This window comes from Ascaphus truei, chromosome 1, assembly GCF_040206685.1.
Source record: "Ascaphus truei isolate aAscTru1 chromosome 1, aAscTru1.hap1, whole genome shotgun sequence".
In the NCBI taxonomy this organism is placed as follows: domain Eukaryota; kingdom Metazoa; phylum Chordata; class Amphibia; order Anura; family Ascaphidae; genus Ascaphus; species Ascaphus truei.
Window position 1 is genome coordinate 474,894,991 of NC_134483.1, and position 20,152 is coordinate 474,915,142.

Here is a 20,152-nt window from a genome sequence, read left to right on the forward strand (position 1 = left end):
ACGGCAAATGGTGGCGTCCCAGCACAAACAGCAGACCCGAGATAGCGGCGCAAGCAGGAGACAGGAGAACGGCTGTAGCAGTAATGCCGGTGGGGGGACCCTGCGCCTGGTTGGGGGTCCGCAAACTCTGCCCCGGGCGCGGGTGGGCCTACCGGCTCACCGGACAGAGGATGGAGGACCCGTTTGCTGTCGGGGGAACCCCATCGCAAGGACTGTGGTCTCAAGACAAGGTGAGGACATATGTCAGAAAGACCCTGCATAATACACAATATTATGCCCTGTTCTGAGGGGATTATTACTATTATAGGCTAAATGTAGGCTTGTTTTTATTTTATTATTTACATCTTTCATTAAAAAAAAAAAGATAGACACTTTTGTAGTCATATTGACTTTTATCAGCATGATTGTCTACATTAATTTGCTTTTACTGTCATTTTATTAAAAAAGAAATTGTACATACATAGTCCCCTCTACACACACACACACACACACACACACACACACACACACACACACACACACACACACACACACACACACACACACACACACACACACACACACACACACACACACACACACACACACACGTCCCCCCTACACACTGTGGCCCTCCACACTCAAAACACACAGCCGCCCCCCCTCTACACCCAAAAACACACTATAGACGCACCAAAACAGACTGCTGCCCCATCTACATCCACAAAACACACACCAGCAGCCCCCCTCTACATCCACTGCTGCCCCCCATGTAAACCCAGACACACAACACTATGCACCCCTCCATCACCCACAAAACACACACTGAAGACACAAACTGAAGACACACTGCAGCCCCCGCGCCACACACACACACACACACACACACACACACACCTTTCCCTCACTCTCCTGTGCATAGCTCTCTGCAGGCACGATGGGGAAGGAGTCAGTGCCTTGCTGTTGCCTCCTGTCCAATCACCTCCCCTGTCTGAGAGATGATCTCAATCTTTGCGGATGAGAACTTAAAGCCGATTGGCTGAAAAACTTGGCAGGGTGCCAAAAATTCCGGGCCATAATGAATGGATAATGCCTGGTATTGTAACCAATCAGAGAGCAGGGATTTCAATAATTCCCAGAATGTTACAGCTTTAGTCTATAATAGATGAAGAAAACAGGTGCGCAAATCTCATCAGGACATAGTAGAGAGTAAATGAAAACACCAAATAGTGCAATATTGTCAATTACAACAATGTGATCAATGATGAAGATTCTATAAAGTTTGCACTCACGTGTTCAACGTGATATAAGGGCGTTGTGGTTGTTAGAAGTTACCAACTTTATTTATCCAGATACATGCTCCGGATCAACACCGATCATATTCAATAAGAAAGGAAGGGAAATCCACATACAAAAGGAGAAAAAGCAAAATAGTATAATATTGCTAATATTAAAAACACAAAGTATTCCGCTTACATAAGTGTCTTTGTGGTAAGCATTCAGACCACCCTAGGTCATATGGATAGATAACACTCCTCACAGCAACAGCATCTGCTCCATGGCCATCACAGCATACACTGGGCTGATTGGTGTAGTCTTCCACTCTGAATGTCGCCAACAAAGTTCCACTCTGTAATCCGTGACTCCACCCAACGCGCGTTTCTACTTAATAGTCTTCGTCAGGGGCTACTTACCACCTTTTCTTTTTTTTTTTTATTGAACTCGTATTGCCATTTTTAATTAGTTTTAATACTGATAATCCTTTGATTTACATAGCAGGTTTTAAACAGTTTCCCAGCAGTGCAAGATTTTTGTAACACTTTCCAGTTTGTGATAATTTGTTGCCAATATTCTTAGCAGTTTGAGCTGCAAACTGTAACACTAGATAATGTTAGCTTCGTAATGCAAGAATTATTTGTTTATAATATGTTTTACCAGGAAGTAATACATTGAGAGTTACCTCACGTTTTCAAGTATGTCCTGGGCATAGAGTAAAACAAATAATACATGGTTACAAATACAGTTCCATAAGTGAACAGGGTATACATTATATACAAGACATAGCATGCATAATTAAAGATAATATATATTATAGGCGTATGTAACAGTTACAGACCAGATTAAAATGTGAGACAGCCTTAGTTTTGAAAGAACTTAAACTGGTGGTGGATGAGAGTCTCCGGTAGGTTGTTCCAGTTTTGTGGTGCACGGTAAGAGGAGGAGCGGCCGGATACTTCGTTGAGCTTTGGGACCATGAACAGTCTTTTTGGATACATTGTACAGAATACATTGTAGCTTCTGAGTTACACTGACTGAAGGATTGATTTCAAACGGAACGGCAGCCATTTAGTGAACCCTGGGAAGCAGGATCATTTCGGCTCGATCACTGGAGAATGAATCAATCAGCAGCTTAGGTAATTCGTTTTCAATAACGGTGATCAAAGGCTGCATACTGTACATTAAAAAAATAAATTTAAAAAAAAGATTTTTTTTTTTAATTAATCTGCTTTGATTACCTAAAACAATTATGAAGACTGTAGTTGAAATCGCCCAAAAACTGGAGGAATCTCCAACAATAGACTGGATAAAAAATATCTAATGAGACAAAACAATTAAATGAGGAGGCAAGAAGCAAAGCAATCCCAAGACGAAAGAACAAGAAGTGAATAAGCAGAGCTGTGCAAGACAATCCGCAAACGTATAACTGAAGGTGTAAGAACATGTAACACTTCATTGGTTAAACTTAAGCGCATGTGCCCGTGTGTCATAGATGCCTCCCTGCTTCATGAGCATCTTCTCCTTGCTTAGTGGTAAGCATGCCAGGAGTATGGATTTTGAACAAGCACGGACAGCCCATGTTTGTGCTCATTACTGTAGTGGGTTAGATGTCTGTGGCGTGGCTGGCATGCGTGACGTGGGGGCGCGCGTGTGCCTTTAGGAAGTGCCAGAAGTTGACGGACGCGCTGTGGGGTGGATCCCATTTACGTTTTTACGATTGGCGAGTTATTTCACCATTTATCTACAGTATGAATACACTGTTAGTATGATATGTATACCTTGAGAAAGCACTAGTTTTAGCGTGAAACGTGTTGGTAGGGCAACACCTTGCTATTTTTTTGTCCTATGACCATTAAATAATTTTTATGGAAAACACACTTTCCTGTTTATGATTATTTTTTCCCATTTTGTTGTGCTCTGTTGCGGTTTGCTCATCGCTGTATCCTGTAAGAACATGTAAACTATGATATGGTGAAGAAGACAAATGAACATATATTATAAAAAAAAAAAACCCCAAGCTTCAAGACAAAGTAGCAAATTATGATTGGGAAAAGGCAAAACTGTTGCACTCAAAAAAAGTTGATGGATCAACAATAAAAGACCATGCAGTTATGAAGAGAGTTGAGGACTTCTACATGAAATTGTAAACAAACACAGAAAACACAAGACATAATCTAGCAGAGGACAAGTGAGAAGAAACCCCAATGATGTACAATGCATTCTCCCAGAAGTAACAAAAGGAAATAAAATCCATGAATCACGGGAAGGCTCCCAATGGAAGATGGAATTACAAGGTAAGAGGCCTCGCAAAAGCCCCTGCACCTAGTCCCGCGATAATCCCAGCCGGCCTGCCACACATACACTAGATGTCGCTGAAAATGAACCAGACTCTTAAGCGTATCATTAACCAATGAAATTCAGTTACTTATCCTCAATGGTGGTGCCCAAGGTTAAAAACTACATATAACCGTAAGGCTAAGGCCCCGCTCCCAGAGTCAGCGCACCTGCGCTGCTGACAGGCGGTGCGCTGAGATACACAGACCGCGATCTGCGGTCTGTAGGGAGCGGGAGCCGGAGCGGGAGGTGGGCGGGAGGTGGGAGGTTTGATCGGGAGGTGGGCGGGAGGTGGGCGGTTTGACAGGGAGGGGGGGCGTGGCTTGAGCGGAGGGACCCGCTACTCTCCCCCCCCCTCCCTCCACGGACTCGGGCTGGAGCTGGAAGGTAAGTTTAAACACACACACGCAGGCACTCATTCACACACACACACACACACACACACACACACACACACACACACACACACAGGCAGGCACTCACACACACACGCGCGCACACACAGGCAGGCACTCACGCACTCATACACACACGCGCGCACACACAGGCAGGCACTCACGCACTCATACACACACACACACACACACACAGACAGAGGCAGGCACTCGGGCACACACACACACAGACAGGCACTCACGCACTCAGACACATACACACACAGACAGGCACGCACTCAGACACACACACAGAGAAAGGCACTCACCTGCTTTCACTCCACACTCCTCCCCGCTCCCCGAAGCCTCTCCTCCTCCCGAAGCCTCCCCTCCCCATTGGCTCACAGCCACACACGTCACGCGTCAACGCTAGGAAACACCATTCTCTGGTGTCTCCAGCGGCTGACGCGCTACAGCGTGTAGTGCTCTGTGCAGCCAGGGGGGACCGGGACCGGCTCGCGAGGATTCCCCTGCTGGTGGGGAACTCGCGACCCGCCGCCCGCGCCAACGAGCGCAGCGGGACCGAGGCCTTAGAAGCTCCAATGCACATCAACATAAAAAAAAGTGTGGAAATGAATCCTATAATTTTTTTATCTCATAAGTATGGGTTATTTAGTTACATCTTTTGGCCAAAACATGTCAAGCCTACAAATCACGTCAAGTTAAACCCTTTTAAATCTATCAGATTGTTTTTGACATGTAAAAGCAAAGGGGTGGAACAGGACCAGCAGCACCAGCACCCACCACTTTCAGGGGCCCATCCTCCACATGCAGAAACACCGCTCCAGCAAATTATTTAGCAGCCGGAACATCTATTAAATGCCCCTCCAGCCACATCCTGCCCCTGAGCTCTGCCTGTGGTGTGAGGCCTCTTAGGCCATGATTATACCCAAAGCGGCCGGCGGCACCACGCAGCTCAAAATCAAATTGCAACAATACAATGAAAGTGTACATACCTAGCGCGACGCGCTATCACAGTTTAATGAATAGTCCCCACATAAAGAGAAAGACCCACTTTATATGGTGAACTCGTCAATTGAAATAATATTGGTACTAAAGGACAGATGTATAAATCTTCAAAAGTCCACCATCCATCACAGTTTGAAGTGGGAGATTTTGGTTATAAATACGAACATTAGCTCTATGGGTCTTTGTTCAAGTCTCTAAAACTATTCATGATTGAGAAACCGTTTACGGCCAGGATTCATTGAGCCTGCATTGCTACCCAATGCCAGCACCCTAAAAGAACAAAAAATAAATAAAACTGTGAAACATGTTGGGTGAAGATAAATTAAAGCAGAAGAGTGGATTCCTTGGAAGTTTGCTACTGTCAAGACAAGAGAAAGCTCTCAAAATCAGCACCCTTCACTGCCATAGGGAAATGCCAGGGGTGCGCAAAGTTTTTGGCTGCGACCCCCATGTCTCAGTCCCTGCGTTCGCGCCCCCACTCCCGAGTGACCCAGCATCGAATGACGCAGGGGGTCACGTGACGTGACCCCGCAGCGTCATTTGGCGCGCGTTGTCATGATGACGTGAGCAGAAGCTGGCTGAATCCCGGTAAGTACAGGTTGCACAGGCCTCACGTTGTCCCCTGACATTTATTTTAAATGCCTCAGGGAAGAGCGCAGGGCCTCTGCAACCGCCCGCACCCTCTCCACAAAAATCCCACGCCCGCTCCCCAGTTTGTGCACCTAGACAACATAATCTCAACAATGCACCAAGCGTTCGATATTTACCAAGAAATATTCGATATCAGTCAAAGCGTCCGGGCAGGCTATTGTCAGATGTACTTAATTCCCCATTAAAGTTAATGTGGAATTTTGGCCAAAAACGCCCCAATCGGACGCTTTGGACCAAATAAGTGGCTTAGTGAGTAAAGAGACAGACTCTGAGAACAATGATCACCGAGTTTGAAGCAGGGGAACCTGGGCCAAATCCCCTTATCTTCATACTGTAAATATGGCCCATTATTAGATGCATGTGTTTTCTCTCCTTGACAGCAGTTGCTACAGCATAAAGATGGACACTTCCCTTTTCACCGATACTACTTAAAAAAAAAAAAAAAAAAAAAAAAAGATTATTTAGCAAAATCCTCAGAGGTCAAAATGCTAATTATCTAATGCAATGTAGAACATGTAAAGCAGCAATACCCTTCAAATTCAATTTAGAGCTAAATTGCCAATAGGATCCAGCCCGGTCCCCCAAGGATAACCTTGTCCTGGTTTTCACAAGAATTCTGCAAGTTATTGCTATTGAACGTTTTCAGATCAGATCGCCACAGCCAATTCAAAAGGAGCATTCCCAAAAAGCATGCAAAACTAACATTTGTAAAAAACATTTTAATCAATGTCATTATCTCTTAAAATATATAAATCCCCAGGAACTTCCAATAAGTGCTGGGGAGGTTGTGAGGAGGTGGGAATGCTTCATATCTGTTTGGAGTCTAAGATAATAGAGCGGTTTTGGTATATGATATTAGAGCAGATTTTTTAATATTACCAAGATTAGAATCCCAAAAGACCCAAGTATTACACTGCTAAACAGAGAAGGGGTCAAGGGGCACAGAATGAGCAAATCTCTATTAATACACATGCTAAATGCTGCAAGATGTGCTATCGCTGCCAATTGGAAAGAGTTGGAGGCACCCACTATGGGACAATGGGAGTCGAGAAAATGGGAGATTATGAAAATGGAACAATTATCAAGGATAATCACTGACACTAAATTTGAACGCCTTTGGCTGCCATGGTCAGAGTTTACTGCAGTGAGAGGATTTTAAAGTGGGCACATTTGCCAATTTGCCATAGTGAGAACGATAATAATAATAATAATAATAATGATAATCCGGATGACTAATTATGGGATAGACTTGTTTCCAGTTTCTATTTTCTTCTCTTTAATTAACACACAGATACCTAGCAAGCTCTCAGAAACCCCCCCAAATTACCACAATATATATATGTGTATATAAATGTCAAAAGGAGTGCTACTGGGCGTGGCTAATTGAATAAAACAAGAAAGTCCAAAGCAACATCCAATGTGACAAAAATACACAGTGAAATACCTATATATCTCTTGAAAAGGGGTAATTTAGTTTAACCTTTTGGCCAAAGCGTATAAACCTGCGAGCCACATCAAGGCATAGCTATAATATCGCAGGTCCTAACACTAACTGATTAAAATCCTTATTTGCCTCTATAATTAGAGGAAGGATGGTCCTGGCATTGGAGCCGTCGCAACCAGATGCATGAAAAGAAAACCTGCTTACTTGGAAAGTGAGGAGGGGTGAGCTTTAAACCCTGGGTGGGAGGAGCCACTAACCTCCAAACTCCCTCCCCGCTTTCAAAGTAAGCAGGTTTTCTTTTCATGCAGCTGGGTGCGACAGGTTCAATGCCAGGACCATCCTTCCTCTAATTATAGAGGTAAATAAGGATTTTAATCAGTTAGTGTTAGGACCTGCAATATTATGGACTTGCCTTGATGTGGCTCGCAGGTTTATACGCTTTGGCCAAATGGTTAACTAAATGACCCTTTTTCAAGAGATATATAGGTATTTCACTCTGTATTTTTGTCACATTGGATATTGCTCTGGACTTTTGTTTCATTACAATAATTTTTTGTCAGTTTTTTGGATTGTTTGTTTTGTGTTTGTTTTGATTATTAATGCGGTCAGTTAATATATGAATGTATATCCGGTACTCTAATACAGAGGTGCACAAAGTTTTGGAGCTGCGCCCCCTTGTGTGACAGCGCCCCCTTCTCTGTGAACCAGCATTAAATTACGCCGCAGGTCATGTGACATCACATGACCCCGCAGCGTCATTTGACGCACGTTACTATGGCGACGTGTGTAGAGGGAGAGGGGGGTTGGCCCGGTATTAAAGGGGTTGCACCCCATATGGCCACCCCCTGACCTCACCAGGCAGGCAAGGGGTTAACTGGACTGCGGTCCAGAAATGTGCCTTACACCTTGTCATGTCAGGAAAATGTATGTTCCCCTGTTCCCATGTTTCATTATAAGCCTGTATTTTAAAAATGTTTTAAAGGGCATTTCTGTATCTCCGGTTCTGGAGGTCGCAGAGAGTTGAAATTTGGCCAATATGTGGAGTCACTGTAGGCATTAAAAACTGGCAAATTTCAACCCACTGGGGCCACCAGAACGGAACTTATTAATATGTGAAAATATTAACGTGTATATGGTATTTTGGATCTGCTCTGAAAATGCAGACTCCATCTGCTATGATAATAGGTCAGGAAGGGCAGCCGGATGATTTAGCATAAGCCCTGTGATCAAAAGTTAACTGCCCTGATTGTTTACCCAAAGTCTAGGAACCAAGTACTGATCAAAAGACTCTGCCACTCTAATTGTTTGACTGAGAGCGGAGAAGCATCAAACTGGAGTGGTTTGTAAGTGGTATATCTACACCTACAAACAATGAAGATCCTACCAGATACTTCATTTGGTAGACTGGTCATCGCCCCTGATTTAATTATGGGGCTACAGAAATAAGACCCTCAGAGTCCCAGTACACAAGGGCTAACTAGCTGGGGGGCATGGGTTAAACTGTGTCTCCACGTTAGGGATTGGATACAGATAATTGTTCACCAATAGTCTGTATTCAATGTTAAGAATAGGGTTACAAAGGTATATAAACTGTGTCAACCCTACAGTTTTTAGTTGGTTCTTCTGATTCCACCTGGAATGTCACCGGATTGCTGGAGAATTGCTACCTGATACTTCTCCATCCCCCAACCCTAAGTAAGTGTTACCTTCTTGCCTGTTAATTGTACTATATTGCTGTGTTCACCTTTTTTAAGGAATAAATATATTTTATTATATCTAAGCCTCGTTCAGTTCAACCCAGATATTTGGTGTTTATTATATCTTGTCATATGGCCCTGCAGCGTCATTTGACACCGCGTTGCCATGGCGATGCATCCAGAAGACGACAGAACCCCGGTAAGTTGAGGTTGCAGAGGCCTCGCGCGGTCCCCCGGCATTTAACTTAAATGCCTCAGGAAAGAGCGCGGGGCCTCCAAAATCGCCCACGCCCATCCAACAAAATCCTGCGTAACCTAGTTTGCACACCTTCTCTAATATATCATTCACTTTATACTATATTATACAATAGGTCTGAGTATTGCTGACTGCAGAATGCAAAAGTGTAAAACTGTGATGTCTTTATTTGTTTTTTAAGTTGTGTTGTATTGTACAGTATATGTTAAATGTTATAAAAATGTGGATTAGAAATAAAGACTTTACAGAAAAAAAAAAATATCAATTCTTGCTCAAAAAAAACAAAAAAAAAACCTCAAAGGTTCCCTGTACAAACTGAATATGTCACTTTCCTTCTGGTCCTATGTACTGCTAATCTTATCGGGTAATTATTTCCCATTATCTTTTGCTATGGTGGCATCATTCATTTCCACAAGTCAACAATGGCATACGTACTAGGGTGAATTACCATGTGCCCCTGTATACAGGAGCCTTTAACTCTTTTGTAGACATTTTGAGATGTGCAAACTTTTTGTGACCAAATGGTCAAAACCTTGAGAAATTTGCAGTTTTGTTTTTTTTTCCTTCAAAACTGGGTAAAGTCAAAAGTGTTTTCCCCGGCACCGCTCCACGTATTGTGTCATTGATGCGTGGGCAGTGTACAGATCTGTGTGTACTCTATATAGGATACGCACTGCAACCATGCCATTATACCATTCCTCTTGAACAACGGCAGACTTTCTTCCGGTGTCAGACCAATCTGGTTCACTTTTTCATTTTAACCCATTTAATACCCTAATCCCAGGAGTTAAATATAATCCATTGTAAGCATGTGGTTTTTCCTTGACAGCAGTTGCTACAGCATAAAGTGGGATGCGTATAAAGAAAGGTGCAGTCATTTTTTCCTTGTGTGATTTCCCAAAGCCGCTATGAAAGCCTGGAACTCCATAACTATTTCATGCAGCTTCCCTGTCCATCAACTTTACCCTTGTAAAAAATATAAAATAAAAAAGGCATAGCAACTATTACAGCAGATGATAAAAATAACCTATACCAGAAAACTTTATAAAACAAGTTTTTCCTTTCAGAGCACCTTTTGGCAATCCTTTCTATGCTATGGAAATTGGTTCGTACCATAAATATTTATTGGCACTACTGTGATATCTGCTTGTAAGGTTTTTTGTGGAGTGGTTAACATGGTTGGAAATGTCTTAAAAACTGTATATTAAAAAAAAAAGCAGTATTGCAGAATCATTATAAACATATAGGATTTCTAAGAAGAATGTACAAATAAGGGACAGAGCATTTCTACGGCTCGGAACCGGTTTGAAATGTTTTTCTTATATCACCACCCAGCCCCCTCTCTCCTTAGCCGAAGTGTCACCTTCGCACCTCTTCACCTGCCATGCACGTACATTCCAAGCTGGCCCCTCCGACAGGAAAGATGCAGATTTGCAGGTTTATAAGATATAATGCAGCCAGTTTTTATATGCATCGCCACTGCAGGTCAATTTTGAGTAGGAAGGTTTAATTTGATATCTTTCCATCGAAATATAAGATCTGCTCTAAAAAGGATGCCTCCTTGCAGTTTTAAATGAAATGAGGGCGTGCACCACTAAAACCCACACAGACTTCAACAATGACCCTAGTCACAGTCACATGGGCATTAAGTGGCAGATCCACAGAGCTCCATTAGCCTATTTAACCAAACGTTATAATTAATCTAACGCCTATGCAGTTAAGCAAACAACCCAGTGCTACTCCTTATAGATAATAATGATATGCAGAAGAGGCGTCCCCCCAACATCACATGCATTGAAGGCCGTTCAGGTTACTGATGAATAGACCAATTCCAGGGATTTCTAAAATGCACCACAAGTGGTATTTTTATTAAACTGCACACTATATGGTGGAGGGCTTTTTTTTTTTTACCCATCATAACTTTTTTTTTAATGTCTTGTTAAACACCGAGGGAAACCTACTACCCGTTTATCTGTTGTCTGCCACCAGATGTAGGAGTATGGGCAACTGGAAGCAATCGGCTCCTGGAATAAATTCCATCCTGCACAGGACATGGAAAATAGTGTACATGGAAACGATAACTGGGTTCCTCCGTGACTCAATGGACAAGTTTACAAAAACATGGGAACCATGGTGCACATCATACACACAGCCAACTTCCATCGTAGATTACATGCTCATATGATAAAACATCCGTACAGGGAGAGGGTATCATCGTTACAAATTGAGAAGGGGACCTTCGTGAAACTGTGGAAACTATGGAGAGATATTCAAGCATTCCCCTAAGTGTGCCTCATTGCCTTCAGGCCCACATAATGTATATACATGAACAAATTACTTGTTTTTGATGATTTATGGTTACCGGTTTCCAAAAAACAAACAATCTCCCTCCACAACGCCCCTTTTTCCCCCTGTTCCTTACACACACACAAAAAAAGTTTCAGGTTAACACCGGGACATTAAAGTCATATCTAAAAAGGTGGTGGTTAGCTCCCTCCAGACACTGAAATAGAAGATTTGTATTTATTTTTAAATCACTTAACAATGCAATCCGCAAATTCCGCAATCGCAGATTGGATTCTTAAAATCCTTCAGTAGGCTGCTAAATCTGCAGATTGGATTGGTAAAATTCACCAACGGATTGTATCCAATAGCAGTTTTGTATTAATCAGCACGGATTGAAAACGAGGACGATCAGTCGACGGATTTTAAATGGAAAGCTCGGGAAATTCCACTAAACGGATTTCTACAGTTTTTCCAATCTCTACAGGGCAGCAGCTCTAGCATTGAACTCTCAGATGCTGGATAGCTCCCCTGTCACTGTATACTTTAGAGCTCTACTGCTCACACCTATAGCTAATCATACTTGTGGACACTCTCCTGGCTCCTTTAAAAGCAGACTACTTCCAGGTGTGAGCAGTAGGGTATACTGTGACAATGAAGCTATCCAGCATCTGACATAGTTCAATGCTAGAGCTGCTGCCATGAATAGCAGAGTTTGTGGGGTCTGATCTGATTGGGCACTAGCCTGACACTAGTGCCCCCTTCATCACAAGGGGCCATAGGTTTGTCAGCGTAGGTCTTATGAAAATCTTTTAGGAAGTGTGGGGGTGCGAGTCATTTAAATATACTTTGCATATCCCATTAGCATATCTCCCAGGAATGTACGGTGTGCTCCGTTTTCAGCACAGGCGTTCTCTATACAGAGTATGTTATTTGCAGAGGGGTTGTCTTTTGTAGACACCATGCTCCATCACGTCATTGTCTGAAGATCAATTTGCTCTTTTCTGGATTTGCAGTTTAAGCATGGAACATATTTTGTATCATGTTGAATGGATAGCAGCTTACTTAAAAAGGTGCAATCCCTCCTATGACCAAAGAGTACTAATGTCAATGACATGTTTTTTTCTGCGTGACTGATGCTTTTTTAAATATAAATAAATATATATATTTATTTATTTTTACAAAAATTACATATTTTTCAAATATTTTTTTACTTGGTTTGTAAACATGGTGGGTGGAACATTGGGGTGGATTAGATTTCCTCTGGTTACACAGATTTTGGATGTTAACAAGAGTTTACACAGGCAAAGCACTCATCTCTAAAATTCCCCCTTAATTTTATAGGCTCTTTGATGAGAAAGGGTGGGAAAAGATAATTACATTAATTACACATTGCATTTAATGGCAGTGTTTTTCTTTATCACAAACAAAAAGTAGCCTAATATGTACATACCATAACATTAGTTTGAGGTGCGCAAAACATACGTTTTTACTAAATATTTTATTGCCAGCTACATGGGATTGTACCTTTAATTTCCAATGGGACTGTACAGCGCTGATGCACGTACTTATATTGCTTCCCCGGCAAAAGTGCAGCGCACAAGAACAGCAGCAGAAACGATATTAGTAGTTTGTGGGTCAAATGCTGATAAAGACAACATTACAGGCAGTCCTCGGTTATCCAACGGAATCCGTTCTGGAAGTAGTGTTGGATAGTGGAACCGTTGTAAAGTGAGAACCATGTTAATCAGTGGTGGTGAGCACTGGATAACGCATTCAGGCATCGGAAAACGCATTCCAGCGTCGAAAAACTGCCAATAGGGTTGCATTGTAAAGCGTTGGATATGCCATTCGTGGTAAAGTGAAACTTTGGATAGCGAGGACTATCTGTATAGTTTTTTATTGTGTTGGCACTTTTAAAAACACTACATTTCTATTGCACAATGTTAAATACTGATGTGGGGTAGTGCCTGGATCAAACAAAATACACGAAATAAATGACTTTATACGCCATTATTTTTAACCTTAGGGCTCAAATACTTGAAAAGGCACAATAAAACCACAACTAGAGTTACAAACATGAAAACAGTTATAAAGCAGCCCACGTATATTGGAGGCCACATCTTATAGCAATCTACAGGAGGGCCAGAGGGAGCGCAATTACCACGCACTAATTAGTATAAAATTACAGCGCAACTGGTTTTAATGTTTTGAGAGGAAGCATATAAAAAAAATGATAAAAACAGGAACCCCAAAACCAGTTAACACCCGCACTGCCATAGCTGCGTACACAGCATTACTCTGCAAAGCAACACGTCAATATGGACCTGTGCTTACAACGCTTCACTTCTGTAAAAAATAAAATCCATTACGAATGATTACTGCTTTAAATAGCAGGAATGTAGCAGATCATTACCCAGCATATCTTGTTAAAGAACATGTTCTTAGCTGCATTTATATTTGGAATTGTCAGAAAAAGGATGCGTGGAACCAGGATTTAAAACAAAAACAAAAAAAAGTTTCAAGCTGAAAATGCTCACGTTGTTACACTGTTCTGATGTAATATCTTAACCATTTCTGTGCAGGGGGCGGGACCAGAGTGGCACTTACACCCCTGATAATTCTGCGACAGGCGACAGCTCCCGGAGCGATCATGTGACATGGCTGGTTCCGGATACAGGAAACAGAAGTCGATAGAGCTTGGCTTTGGGCTGGCAGATTTCCCCTACTCTAGAAAACTTGCATTTGCCCATCACTTACCTAGTACCCCAGAAGGGCAATTAAAAAGTTATACGAAGAGTCCCTGCATTGAACTGCTCATGAAACAAGCTATCCCTCATTTAATGAAATGTCACCGTTTCGGCTGCTATTTCACTAGCTTCCAATTAGAACCCATTACTTATTTACTATAGCACATATTCAGGAATGTGACCAAACAAACCTCTAAACATTCATTCAGAGGACTTCACATATTCCCATTAGTTTTCAGAGTAGGTCCCATTCTGCTAAAGGTCTGACTTAGGCTGGTTCTATACTGCGGGAGCTACGCTGTGTGCGCGCGCGGTAGTTTTAGTTGGCTGAGGTTAGTCAGCCATTCTATAATGGTGCCGCACGCACATGGCAAGGAGAGGGAACCGGCCGACAGGGGAGAGGATGAGAAAAAGAATGAATTTGCGCAGCTGAAAATGTGTGTGTGTGTGTGTGTGTATGTGTGTGTGTGTGTGTGTGTGTGTGTGTGTGTGTATGTGTGTGTATGTGTATGTGTGTGTATATGTATGTGTATGTGTGTGTATGCGTGTGTGTGTATGCGTGTGTGTGTGTATGCGTGTGTATGCGTGTGTGTGTGTATGCGTGTGTGTGTATGCGTGTGTGTGTGTGTATGCGTATGCGTGTATGTGTGTATATGTATGTGTATGTATGTGTATGTGTATAATGTTATTAAAACAAGTATTTATTTCGAAACTTATTTAAACACACACACACATATACACACACACACACACACACAGTACTTCACTCGCGCACAGCATACACACAGCGTGCGGCACGCATGTTCACACAGGCGCCCGGCCGCACACAGTATAGAACAGCCCTTAGATTAGGGGAGGCCAACTCCAGTCCTCAAGAGCCACCAACAGGTCAGGTTTTAAGGATATCCCTGCTTCAGCACAGGTTGCTTAGTCATTGATTGAACCACCTATGCTGAAGCAGGTATTTCCTTAAAACCTGACCTGTTGGTGGCCCTTGAAGGCTGGAGTTAGCCTCCCCTGATTTAGAAGAACATCATTTATCTTAACCGTGTTTGACTTGTTTTTTTCCAATCCTTATGTAATTGCACAAAACCCTGAACACCCCCAGAGCACATGGCACCAACATTTGCCATCGATCAGTTACATACAGAAACGCAGCTATGTACCATGTGCCATTTCACAGACTCATTTTGTACAGGACAAAGCGTAGCTGTGTGAAGACTTAATTTCCTGCCTTCAATTACACAAATAGACCAAGGATAAAAAGATTTAGTCAACCCCCAGATATTTCTTCCAAGCACTAAGCAAAGCAGAACGTTACAGCGGGGTTCTCTCTTTGTGCAGTCTTTACGTGCTGATTCAAATGAACACATTTGAAGCCTCGGCATTTACCAACCTTCAAGCGCATTATGGCAATATTGAAAACATTCGTTTTATTTACTGTTCCCATCTGGTGGATTATAAATATAAATATCTATTCAGATAGAATCAATGCCTCGATCCCAGCACAGACCTCATTATTTTTGGCTTTTTAATAAAAGCCTTAGTATGTATGTGCCCGTGGGGCAGCAACCACTTCAGCAATTGGGGGCACGTCTTTTCCATGCATGTTGATCTTAGCGCAATGAACATTAGGGCACCAAGATCCTGCGATAGCCAGTGTAGTGGTGTTTGGCTTTCTTCTTGCAAAACAAAAGCTATTGGAAGCCACATAAAAAGCAGCAGAGTGCTGTAAAATACACATTTGGCACAAACCCAAACCCACTGCAGTGCTGCTTATTGTTGCTTTTCCGTTCCACCAAGTTGCTACTGCCATTCCTGCACCCAGGGTCGGAAACTGGGGTCGGGGGGGAACGAGCCAGAGCCCCGTTTTCCTGGGTCTGTAGGCTGGCCGTGCCCTTTCCTCTGTCAGGCTCTCACCTTCGTGGCAGGCTCCAGCCACTCCTACCATCCCCAGAGCCGACAAACATCCAGACGAGGCCCTTGGATACAGGCTAGTTTACAATAGTTTTAGGCCAGTCTTTGAAACCCTGATAAACCAATTGTACATAATCCAGCATCCATGAAATGGATCAAGGAGCGGCGCAGTGAGCATAGGCACGGACTCTGCTTCAAAGTCTGTGATCATTGTTTACAGAGGAACCTGGTTCAATTCCCAAGATCAGCTCCTTGTGACCTTGGGCCAGTCACTATCTCCCTGTGCCTCAGGCACTAAAACCATAGATTGTAAACTCATCTGGGTAGGGACTGTGTCTAAGGAAATTCCTGTGTGCTGCGTACTGCGCACTATGCTGTAAGTGTGAAGCGCTTTCTGTTCCATTTGGAGAAAAGTGCAATCTTATACTATATTAGTGAAAGCACTGTATGCCTGTCTGGATGTTCGGTGTCCCTAGGGGAAATCTCATTGGTCCCTTGGGCCGCCCGCCCGCCCCCGCACACCTCTCATTGGCCTGAGGCGGAGTGACGGGCCAAACACACACACACCCACACTAGGTAGGGGGGGCGCACGATTATGTAGGGGGGGCGCGAGCAGCTTGCAGGGAAACCTGGGGGTGCTCCGTGCTGCTGCTTCTATGTCTGTGTCTTGCAGAGGGGGCGGGGCCAGAAGATCCGTGCTGCTGCTTCTATGTCTGTGTCTTGCAGAGGGGGTGGGGCCAGAAGATCCGTGCTGCTGCTTCTATGTCTGTGTCTTGCAGAGGGGGCGGGGCCAGAAGATCCGTGCTGCTGCTTCTATGTCTGTGTCTTGCAGAGGGGGCGGGGCCAGAAGATCCGTGCTGCTGCTTCTATGGCTGTGTCTTGCAGAGGGGGCGGGGCCAGAAGATCCGTGCTGCTGCTTCTATGTCTGTGTCTTGCAGAGGGGGCGGGGCCAGAAGCTCCGTGCTGCTGCTTCTATGGCTGTGTCTTGCAGAGGGGGCGGGGCTTCTCTCTGCACACAGACAAGCCCTCCTTCTCTTCCTGTCTGCTTCCCGTTTTCAGCAGCATGGGGGGTTGGGGAATCGGAGCATGTCGCCCCCCCAGGTGAAATTGTGGACTGATTAAGTGTGTGTGTGTGTTGGTGGTGGTGGTGGTGGGGGGGGGGAGTGATTGAGTGTGTGTGTGTGTGGGCTGGTGGGGATTGAGTGTGTGTGTGGGGGGGGTGGGGGGGATTGAGTGTGTGTGAGTGTGTGTGTGTGGGGGGGAAGTGTGTGTGTGGGGGGGGATTGTGTGTGTGTGTGGGGGGGGATTGTGTGTGTGTGTGGGGGGGGATTGTGTGTGTGTGTGGGGGGGGGGATTGTGTGTGTGGGGGGGGGGATTGTGTGTGTGTGGGGGGGGGATTGAGTCCCCCCCCCCTCCCTGCCCTTTGTCCTCCCTGCCCTTTGCCCCCCCCCTCCCTGCCCTTTGCCCCCCCCCTTCCACTCCATGCCCCCTGCCCTTCCACGCCCGGGCAACGCCGGGTATATCAGCTAGTATTAAATAAAGGTATTATTATTAAACATTGTAGAAAATAGGTCAGATGTTTGAGTTTGACAATGTGAGGGGGCATTGTGACTACAAACACAAACCCCAGGTTTAGCTTCATCTCCAGATCTGGGCCAGGAGTACATTAGGTTAAACCGGTTTAGATTTGATAGGTAGTGATACCATTTAGTGGACCAACAGGAGAGATTAAGATACAGAGTTATCAAAACTTCATAGGTCTATTCTCCTTGTGTATGAAAGCTCAAACGGTTTACAATAGTTGGGCTAGCCTAGGCTGCACGCGCTGGTGTTAAGCCAGACTAGTTTGCAGGATAGATATTTAAAGCAGCAGCTGTGGGATAGAATATTTTTGCCAGGTTAAAGCTGCCATTTTTATAACCAATCAAAAGTTTTAAGAAGTATGCTAAGAGAAAAAGAAAATATTGCAATAGAAACAGTGTTACAGGTAGGTTAACATTCTCATACATTATTTCCACAAAGCCATGGCTGGTCCAGACTATACTTTCTGCCTCCTGTTACGCAAGTCCCAGTAGTTATAGGCAGTGACAGGCTATCCTGTGGGTTTTACCCCCCCCCCCCCCCCATATGCTGCCTCCTTGAATGGCAGGGGTGGAGGTGAACAGAGTGTGTACAGCCAATCATGGTGCAGACTCTGTGCCCACCCCCTCTGTGCCTTAGGGAGGAAGTGTCCAAAATTATAGTGAGTCTAGTGATGAGTCTGGTCTGAAGAGGAGTAGAGCCGAGTCCCTCCCGGCCAGGAGGAGACATGCTCTCAGACCCTTAAAGGGTTGAGGGTAGGAGACCTTCCAGATTGAAATGGCCTCAAGATTGCAAGAAAGCCAGTACTATCCAGAGGCCTGGGACTGATCCTGAAAACCCATGCATACGCTGTAATGATAACTGCAGTGACTGCCTCAATAAAAGGATTCTGTTTTAAATACTTCTGCCTAAGTAACAGTCTATTGGGTAGAGGTATGCTTTAGCACTGTCATGGTGGAGACTATCTCCAGTTCAACTGGAGCCCGCTATGACTGGAGGCGCTGACACTAGGAGAAGAGCCTCACGGATCACCAAAAGCCGGTCCTGTTTCCCCTTACCATTGCGGACCCTAAGCATCTCCTGGACCCTCATAGCACCATGACACCTGTAGCAATAGCAAGATCTCCCAGGGGGGGGGGGGGGGGGAGAAGAGAGATTGCTACACATGTGTAACAAACAGGAGTGTTATTTGGAACAGTATTTGTGTTAACTCAGCAAATCGGTACTATACACACACACACAGACACACACTTCAGCCCTTGTCGAATCCACTGCTGGATGAAGGTCTCCCCAGTGATCACACACGCACACTTCTATATCAAATGTATGAAGTACAAATATATTATATTGAAAATATGACTACTGCTAACCTTCAATGCCCTTTGTACCTGTCCCAAACACAAATAGCATGCGGTTATGTTGATGCTCAGGGAACTGCAGGTACAGGCAAGATACAAATATTTCAAGCTGGGTAACAGAGATTTTGCTGACGTAAAAAAAAATTTTTGATCATAAAATACATTTTTTTTTTAAATTAAATTTGAGGCTCCTTTTTTTTTTTATATTACAAAGGAAGTCTCAAAATATCCCAAACATGACACCCCCTTCAAAGTTTCAAAATAGCGGACTTACTCGCAGAGAAGGATTCCGTTCTCCAGTTCAGCCCGGAAGTCTTTGTCGCCAAAACTTCTGCCTGTAACTTCCTATAATAAAATTTAAAAAAATAAGATTAATAAATACGTTATTACCAGGAATCTGTACTTCAATAAGTCAACACGGACACATGGCTTCGTTTTATTCTAGACCGATCTTCTCCTTATCCTTTTTTGTAGCTCAGACAGACCAAGACATGAATACATTTGATTACCTTAACGTTAAAGCAAACAAGCTGGACAATAAAATACCCCACACCAGAGCCCCTTTGATACATATAGACATCGTAACCGCGATATGGTCAATAGGCTCACAAGGTGTTACTATGTGGGACTGCACATTTAAAAACATACTGTAACAGCAACATGAATGACTTATGCGTAGTCTAAGGCCTCGGCCAGGCTCCCTGCTGGCGTGCTGAGGCGCGCTGAGGCGCAGGGAAAGCGGGTGCTTTCCCTGGCCTTGCGGTTGCTTACCGCACGCGCTGTCAGCGGGCCATCAGGGGGGCTGGCCGGGGACGGGCACGTCACTGGCCGGGGACGGGCACGTCACTGGCCGGGGACGGGCACGTCACTGGCCGGGGGCGGCCCAGTGACGTCACGGAGCTGGTTCGCCCTCATTGGGCGAACCGCTCACGTGACCGGCCTGTCGCGCCGGCAAGCGGGGGAATTTTAAATTCCCCTAAGACCTGCGCTTCCGCACGCTTGCGGAAGCATAGGTGAGCCCCTACTAAATCCGCTCTAATTGCGGCTGTAGGTGCTCAGTGCTGAGCGGGAGCGCGCGTTAGCGTGCTTCCACCAGCAAGCAGGGAACATGGCCGAGGCCTAAACTGGAATCCGTAGCGACATCATTGGTGAGATGCCATTCTATACTGGACTTCCACACCTTGAACAATTAAGAATCACTGGAGGTTTTATTGGGTTTTT

General features: G+C 44.3%; 1 protein-coding gene across 4 annotated transcripts in view; it reads right to left on the reverse strand.

Annotated features, from left to right (window-relative positions):
* LIMCH1 (LIM and calponin homology domains 1) overlaps nt 1–20,152 on the reverse strand; it is a 283,557-nt gene that overhangs the window by 165,435 nt on the left and 97,970 nt on the right. For all 4 annotated transcript variants that reach the window (XM_075567302.1, XM_075567284.1, XM_075567275.1 and 1 more), the window contains exon 2: nt 19,206–19,276. In XM_075567302.1, coding sequence (XP_075423417.1) covers nt 19,206–19,276 — 71 coding nt within the window. The remainder of the gene's footprint in view (nt 1–19,205; nt 19,277–20,152) is intronic.